Source organism: Dermacentor albipictus, chromosome 5 (genome assembly GCF_038994185.2).
Source record: "Dermacentor albipictus isolate Rhodes 1998 colony chromosome 5, USDA_Dalb.pri_finalv2, whole genome shotgun sequence".
Taxonomy (NCBI): domain Eukaryota; kingdom Metazoa; phylum Arthropoda; class Arachnida; order Ixodida; family Ixodidae; genus Dermacentor; species Dermacentor albipictus.
This window is the reverse complement of record NC_091825.1, coordinates 129469327-129478373: the sequence shown is the minus strand read 5'-3', so window position 1 is coordinate 129478373 and position 9047 is coordinate 129469327. Positions and strand designations below refer to the sequence as shown.

General features: G+C 43.4%; 1 protein-coding gene across 1 annotated transcript in view; it reads right to left on the bottom strand.

The window, feature by feature from the left end:
- Positions 1 to 1472: 1472 nt before the first annotated feature.
- Positions 1473 to 9047, bottom strand: part of LOC135906369 (uncharacterized) — a 54994-nt gene continuing 47419 nt past the window's right edge. Inside the window, exon 7 of the mRNA XM_065437721.2 lies at positions 1473 to 5831. Coding sequence (XP_065293793.1) covers positions 5607 to 5831 — 225 coding nt within the window. The 3' untranslated portion in view covers positions 1473 to 5606. The remainder of the gene's footprint in view (positions 5832 to 9047) is intronic.

The following is a 9047-nucleotide window of genomic DNA, read 5'->3' as shown; positions in this document are numbered from 1 at the left end:
AGTATTTCGTCGCGTAGTTCTTATAATGCTGACAGTACTTGGTTGATATTTTCAGTGCATATGCTGACACAAAATGTTCTCAGAGATACCGAACACATGATCTGTCTGAATACTTACAGCGTGTGCTGTGAACGAGGTTCCTCTGTGCATTGCGGGCGTCATTGGAGACCCGTTATCAAGGCCGTCGCTGTAGTAAAAGGGACACAAGCTATATCAAGTACGCAAGCACACCTATTTGCATTTTCCAAAAACATCCTTTATTCACATTTGATCAAATGCGAGCCACGCCATGTTTTCATATGATACATTTACACGTTAAGTGTCACGTACACAACGCACATTCGCGCCTTCATTTAAACTCTGCCTTCATCAAACGGTTTAACAGTCATCGCCGACAACAAACCCGTCGGTAACATGTCGTGCCGAAGTCCCGACACACCTTGTCTCACTTTTTTGTTGGCAAATGCACTCCGCCCTTCGACAAATTTTCTGGGACCACGGTTCACATTCACGGCGATGAACAACAGCGTGTCAACGATCTGTCTTCAACGCGTAGCTCGGGCACAACCTACGAATCACCGGCGTGCGATTGTGCGATCACGTGCTGCAATATCAGAAGCAAGTTGCTACCGACTTCCTGGCCACTCCCCATTTTCTCCTCGTCACAGGTAACAGCCATTTTCACAATCTCCTACAACATAAAACATCAGTGCGCCAGCAGTTGAGGGCTTGTGACCAGTTATCGCGTCATCCCTTTTGTTCAACTTTTAACTTCCGCGTATTTGTGACGGCACCGCAAGAGCGTGCAAATGGCACAGGACTTCCTGCAACCATTCGCTTGCAGGGTGTAGTGCTGGCGCGAAGTCATGCGCCGGCTACAGCAGCTGAGGTCCCATGCTGCCCAGTATGTTGGTCGGTTCCTTGACCAACGACTGCAGACAAGCGAAACAGTCCGTCACATCTAATGGCACGGGGCGAAACTGTCACTACGAACTTCTCCCCGTGTTTTACTCAGGTTCTTATGCTTCAACGAAAGGAACTGTTGCTACGAACTGCGTTATAGCGTTACCCACCCTTGAATGATCACGTGCGGAATTTCATCATAAAATCCCGAATGAGGCCCTCACTCCTTATCATCACTTTTCCATCAGCTCCTGCGTTTCATTGCCCAAGTTACTGCAACATCAATGCCGCAGCGAAGCCATGATATGCTGTAGAAATGTCTAAAGGGGGGCGCCTTTCTCTGAGAAGTTCACCCTAAACAAAACACTGAAAATGTAGCCGATATCAAGGAGTTGAGCCGATTGGTTCTATGGGCAGGGCGCTAATTATTCGGGATGCTACAATTATCACGTGCAGACGAAGTTAGCGGCTGAAGAAGCAAAGCCGAAAGTTTCAGGACGATTCCAGGAAAGACGTGGAGTAACATACATTCATTTCGGCATTTTTTCTTCACGTACCTTCTCTTGACAAGTCGTGCTTTGTGCGAGCGGGCGGCGCGAACACATCAACTCTATAACACACACGACCGGGGTTGCGAAACGCAAAGGTTACAAAAAGCAGTGTCAACACTGAAGAAAAGCTTTGTTCATCAGCCTCTGAAGCGCCTTCAAAAACACATATGAATGGCGAGGCGAGTTTAAAAATACGATATCACCATCGGCAAGGCTGATCCCAGAGCTGAGATGGGTTACGTTGACCAACAAGCGTCTTTAATAAGCCAATGAAAAGCATCCCAGAGTTAAAAGGACAAGCGCAACAGCAATTCGCCATAGACACAATACCTTGGGGAAAGTTTCGTACGATTGTCGCTCAGCGCAGTTATTGAAGCTTGCGCGACGTAATCGTTCGTAAAACACACGTAGAGCCGAGAATGGCATTCGTCATTCAGTGAAGACGCATAACACAAGGTCAACATTCGGTTTCAGTGTTGTTTCATGGCGTCCTGCAGTATGTATTTGCCAGCTTATAAGTGTCCTAGGATGGGCTTTGCCCCTTCTGCGTAGCTAGTGGTATTCACGGCATCTCTGGTTTCGCAGCTAACATTTACTAAGGTCGGGTCAGCGCCAGCTCAAATGAGGCAACGCTTTTCAGCGGACTTAGATGCGTGTTTTATGATGCAGCCGAACAGACACCGGATGACCAACTACACAAGGCATGACATTGCTACGGAGAGCTACACAAATCACTCTCTAATTTGGCTTGTTTTTTTACACAGCGCCGGAAACGTGTGCAAAAATTGCAAGCATCAAGGAAAATTTAAGGTTAACTCTGACGGGAATGATTCTTCATCTAAGCTGGTATAAATACGGAAGTGCAGAAATTAGAGCATATCACGCAGAACATTTCGCTGGCCACATCTGCAATTCCGCTATTCTGACAAGAACAAAACTGCGTCATAGAACGTAGAATCTAGAAGTTTGTTACAAGGTTGACGTCTCATATCTGGCCCCTCTGATTGAAGCCTGGTCCACATCTGTCTTCATCCACCTTTTTCTCCAACAGATCTTCAACGTCTCGATTTTCATATTGGTTCGTGTAGTGTGAAAAAGACTGAGCTACATAGACGAGTAGCAGCACTGTTCACGGTGTAAACAACAGCGGTAAAGTTGGGAAAATAGACTTATCACTTTACTTGTTCTATTTATCTACGTGCACATGTTCACGATATGGATTCAAACGAATGAAAATATCTTTCTCAAAACTCGCACTCTGATTTCTTGTGTCCATAAAGCTCGCACCCGTACTCCTATTTCATATTCCGGCGATTTTACAGCTTAACACACAGACACCGCGCTTAAGGATACGGCAGAGAAAAGCTTGTAAAACACAAATGTTAAGCGGGAAATACAAAGCGTGATTATCGATATATTTGTGCCGTTTGAAACTGTCGAAGTGAGACATAAAACAACTGACTAGACCATCGTTACCTTCCATGGTTTAAATCATGTATACAAACTTCATAAAATATATACAGGGTGTTTCAATGAACACTTTTAAAGAATTCGTAAACATTGCCTGTGGCAACATAGCACAATTCCAGCTCATGAAGTGCTCTACTCGGAGCGGCGGACACTACATGAAAAAAAAATTGAAATGCATAATCGCCTAATTAACAATGATTCACAAATTACTTTTTTAAATAATTGCTTTATGGCCCACATTGCAATTTACGAATTCTAGTCCTGGAGTTCGCAAGGCGAATCCACTTGGAACGAATTCTTAGGATACCACCAGTTTTGAGTGGTGTTCCAGTTACACTTATGCTTGACTGCATAAAACAACGTTTCAGGCATTCAAAACGTTATTTGTTAAAACGATATTACATAAAACGACGTTTTGTTAGGGAAGTAACTGGTATGTCAATGAATTTCTCCGCAAAGTTCGGAAATTATTGTCTTGAAACTGGTGTCATCCTGAGAATTCGTTCCAAGTGGATCCGGCTTGTGAACTCCACGGCTAGAATTTGTAAATTACAATATGGGCCATAAGCTAACTGGCTAAAAAACTTAATGAGTGAATTCCAGTTTATTAGTCGACTATGCATTTCAATTTTTTTGTGCATGTAGGGTCCACAGTTTCGAGTAGACCAGCTCTTGAACTAGAATTGCGCTATCTGCCACAGGTAACCTCTCAAAATTTTTGAATGTGTTCGCTGAGACAGCCAGTATTTATCACTTGCTGATCCTGCTTATTCTAAGAAACTACAAAGTCGTACTTCAGAGTTATTAATTAAAACAAAGCAAAGTGCTTTTCTAAGCTCACTTTCGGTGGCCGTAAAGCACTGAGACGTCCACTGCTGTCATTTATATTCTTGCTCTCTTTTCATCCCTCTACTCTCTTCCCCCAGAGCAGGCTAACCAACCGGACGTGTGTCTGGTTAACCTCTCTGCCTCTCCTCTCTTTTATTTCTCTCCCTCTCTGGCTGTTAGCTGACTTTATTTGCAGAAGCCACACATATGTAAATAAAGCAAAAATAAGAAACGTACGCTTCAAACAGAACGGAAAACGCTATGGCGTAGAACTAGTTACAACTGACTTGTCTCACGGGAAAGTTTTAGCTTATGTGACCAGTATGAATCAATACTAATTTTACACTCGGAGAGGCCAACAAGAAATGAACAATGCCCAGGCTAGAGCAACATTTCTTTCGCTCTCTTTTTTAATTTTGATCTAATGTGCTGATTATCTTTCTTAGTATAAAAGTTACGTGGTAACATTCTGTAAAGGGGACTCTTCCAGTCCTATCGACGTCATGGAGCCGGAGCTTTACAGCCGAAGAACTTTAAGCAAAACTGAGTGCTCAAAACGAGAAAACTGATTTGCAAGACAGCTCCTTGCCTAAGCATTGTCCATTTAAAATGCGTCTCACCTTCTAACTACCGTGGTTCCCATCGTTACCTGTGCATGTACATGTAGTGTCACTCATAATAGTGCTTGGATGAGACAAAACACGATGATATTCGCAAAAAGTGACCCATAAGAGCAGTTTGCATCATATCATTACTGGAGAGTCATCGAATGCAACTAACGGTACTAAGCATGCCACTGGATCAACATGGTGTGTTTGATGTACGAATTGCAAATGTTAAACAACAACGTATACACCACAAAATGGCACACATTTTGGCTATCCACAATTGCCTGTTAAAAGCAGGATGTACAAAGATATCTTGGGTACAAGTGTATACAATAGGTAACGGCAATTCCCAGTGCGCGTCTTTTTGTCTCTATAATAAATGTGCGAAGCTTGACCGGAACACAACTTTTGTTTTCCTTATTCTGCTTTGACAACATCACTCACCGCTGCTTGATGACGCAAACGAAATCGTTGTCTGACGCGCATGCCTTCATTGCTGACACCGACAAGTCTGCTGCTTTATTTTATAGCTGTGTTTAAGATTCCAACGTACGTTCATGTCTTGCACACGCACCAAGATTGCTTAGACAGCTGCAGCGGTAAGATCCACATTCTTTAGGAAATTATTCAACATTTTGCAGCGTATATCACAAGGATTCGCTCTCCAAAATTTCAAGCTCCACATTTTCGCAGCGAATCCAATCTGCTCAAAAAATACAAACACTTGTCCTCTTTTTTCGCTGTGTTGAACTAACTACAATTGACAGAGTTGACAATACTTAATATTTCTTTGCAATGTCAGGAATTGCAATGAAAAAAAAAATGTGGAGGCGTCGTCCTAGAAAATTACAGTGCGAGCCAAGCTTCCAATTGCTATGGTATGTCACAATATACGTTTGTAGACGACTTCCCCTAACTTTTTACACTCCATCACTTACGTCTAATCATTCAACACGGAATACCCTTTTATGGAAACGCACACGGCTAGAACTTGACGTCCCTTTTTGTGTGAATGTGCGGCCAAATTTCAACATCCGAAGGTGCTGATGCGTATTTTTTTACCTCCAAATGCGTGCAAAAGCATTCTCTTGTGCTGTGTACGTAGGGCACACAGCCTTCCCGCGCAAGCGACAGTGAGTATTCGCTCACTATCGACAACTTGCACTGGTAACGTTGGAAACCCTAGCACTACAATCCAGCTCCGGCCTGTTCCTCGGCACGGTTAGCCTTGGGCCGCCCGGTGACTCTACATCTCGCGCCAAAGGTCTTCCTGGTCCGGTTGAGCCATCAGTCCGGCCAGTGCGTATAGCCTGTTGACGTCAGCCTGGTCCTGCGATCGCTGCTGTCGACGGCGCTGCCTGAGAACGCGGCCCCAGTGGTCGGCGCCTACATTGCGCTTTTGGGGCGTCGGAGGCATCACCAGGTACCGGTAGTCCTGAGGGTAGAAGGAGCCTCGCGAACGCCGAGTCACCTGCGCATCCATCGCATAAGAACGAGGAGACGCGGTGGTAAATTACCGTGGAGAAGCTAGGCCCAAACGTAAGTTGCCGATCAGAGACCCTTTTTTGTTATTGTTTTGTTTTCTTTATTGTTATGGTAGGCAAGTGCTTTTGGCCACGACTAGGCGGTCGCCAACATTCCTAAACAAGAGCATCGCTCGAGGCGAACTATACGAATGCGCACTCTGCGGCCGACATTGAGCCCTTTGTGTGGTAGTGCTCTCAGTTCATGCACTGCGCACGGAAATGCACACGGGAAGCAGAGGCGTAACAAAAGAAGGGGGGGGGGGGGCACATTGAGTACGTGCCCTTCAAAATTTCGGTGCTAGTATGCGGCCTGCTCTGAGTGTTGTGAGTGAAAAACAATAAACGTTTATCCTCTGTAGGTTATATACGGCCTTTGTAGGAAGTTACATATTAAAGCGTTCTAGAGCGTCATATATACTGCCAACACAAGAAATGTTTCCAAGACTCCTAAACCAATGTACAAAACATGAACTTGAAATATGGGAAAGATAGGGTGAATGTGAAGTTCAATGTGTGGCGAAACATTCACGTTTCCGGCTTAAGCAAAAGCGTTGCAAATATTTACTAAACTCTCGTCTTTTTCCCACATTTTCATGCGTAATTCGACGTTTGTAGTTGGTTTCTGCGGTGTCTTCCGTGAAACAAAGAAAGCACCTTGTTATATTCGTTGAAACTAGGGGACACTTCATGGGTCATGTGCAGGCAAAGTTCAAAGTATGTGAGTTATTCTGGTTTCTGCAATAAAGTACGTATGCAAGTGCTTCCGGGGCGTTACAAGTAGAGACCGGATGTTTAGGCCCTAAACATTGTCTTTTTAGACTCCTAGAACAGTCAATAAAGACGTAAGTTAGGGCATGAATAGGCACCAATTACTGTCCTTTAGACACGTGCAAGTTCAGTTAAAAGAGAACTTACGCCTTGCGAGATTGGATTATGATATTATATGGAACACGGCGCACTAAACCCATGTTTTGTTAAATTTAGTTTATATTCTGGACATAATGAAACGAGGAGATTATGCTATTTGGCAAACTTATCTGAAATTTAATTTACATAATTAATTTAATTTTACATAGGCTAACTGTTTGTGGCAATAAATGCCTGTCTTCTGCCAAGTTTCCCAGTAGCTTATAACATTATAAACAAGATGCGACCAGCACAAAACACGAAAAAAGTTGTTTTTAGGGCCTGGAAATCCAATATAGGCACCAACGTCAAAATATACATTTCAGGCACGATAAAGCTGCCACTAAAGTGCTTCTACAACCGTAGTTCGTGCTTATATGTTAAAAAGGCACAATGACGACGCAAGGATGAGATAGGCATTTTGCCTAAAGTTCCGGTCATTATTTGCGAAAGTGTTTCAGGAGCGCCGGCAAATATAGCTCCCTTGCGTGACATAACTACATATACGATTGAGATCAAATTTAGTGAATATGGGGGGACGCCATGGCAAACGTGTGTGCAAATTTATTCGCATGTGTATGAATTACTAGGCCTTTGTAAAGCGTTCCTTCTTGCAAGGGTTCGACAACATTTTGTGGTAATATTACGCTGTTTCCCAGCGTCACGAGGGGACTCTACGTTACACCAGGTTCATATTGAGTACAAATAGGTGCCCTCTTAATTTCATTGTGTCACGAATTGTTATCGTTTCTAACCTAATGAAGAGTGTCACAAAAGATTATTGAACAATCTTATTAGCGTGGAAAAAGGCTTGATCATGGAAGGCCGAGTAGCCCGATCTATCACATTGCTAATCAGTGAACCCTCTTTTTTTATTTCCATGCATTATAAGGGGCTATCCCGTTGTTCTCGGGGAACGAAACAAGGCACCTTGTTTACATTTCGTGAAAGTAAGGGCCAGGTAATGGGTGATGCGTAGGCAAATTTCACGATGGGTTGGTAGTTGCGGCCTTTCTGCCATCAATCTCGTTTGCAAACGCTCCCGAGCGTTACAAATGCTTTACGAGTGCACTCAGTTTAGCCCGTTTCCCGGGCACAACTGCAAGTGCCACTGAGATTAAATTTACCGAAATTAGAAGGCGGTGGGAGGGAAATAGCAAAATGCTTGTGGATCAAGTATAGCTGTTAAAAGAAAGTTGTATTCGAGTGTGTCAAACGGCAGTCATCAGCTATCGTTCCCAATATCACGATATAACTCAGAGGATGTCCTCTATTCCAATACGTGTGAAAGCTGCGCTGCGTTTTCAAAACGAAACCAAAAGCAAATAATGAGGACACTTGAAAACTATGCTGCCGCTTTTCATGTCGTCGTCGTCATCGCCGCTTTTAGAATCTTATGCTGCACAGCAGAGGATGGCAAATATTACTGTATCTTGAAATTTTGATGTATTTGTTTCTTTCTCATTGCTGAAAAGAAACAGAAAAAAAAATATTTCAACTCCCAAGATTTCCTTTTTTTGCCGTCTTTTCACTTTTCTATTCCCCCTTTCCCTTACCCTCAGTGTAGGGGAACAAACCGGGCGCTCGTCTGGTTAATCTCCCTGCCTTTCTTCTCCTTGCTCTCTGTCTCTTTATCTCTCTCTCTCTCTGTCTCTCTTTTCGGCCCTTACATCTCCTATCAGGACGCTAGCAGATGCTATTGGCTGAATGCAAACTTGACAATTTCTTTGTTCCTCTCTCTTATCGATAATCTGCAGAAATACCCAATGTATAGGTTTCATGCAAGGTAAGAATTGTTACCCAGCCGGAAGTTGCACAAAGCCGGACGATTTGCTAAGATAGCAAATTCCACACGCTAATATTATGCTATCGCGCTACCGCGATATTGCCTTCTTGTCAGTTCAGCGCTGAAAAATTTGTGGCAGTGGGTTAGATATCTCGACCAGGATTCTTTCTTTCTTTCTTTCTTTCTTTTCTTTCTTTTATCTTTCTTTCTTTCTTTCTTTCTTTCTTTCTTTCTTTCTTTCTTTCTTTCTTTCTTTCTTTCTTGTCTGCGTTTCTAGTGTGCGTCAACTCTTACATCCTATCTTCGCCTGTTTAACTTGTTTCCTAGCTTACATCTCCCCCTGAGTAATGTATTTACCTAAGCTCTCACCTGTCCAAATTCTTTTTATCTTTCTCAAACCGTGGCAGGCTCGACTTCAACTTTTATTATCACGCGCTAAACTTATCTACCGTCCACCACGTCATGCGCC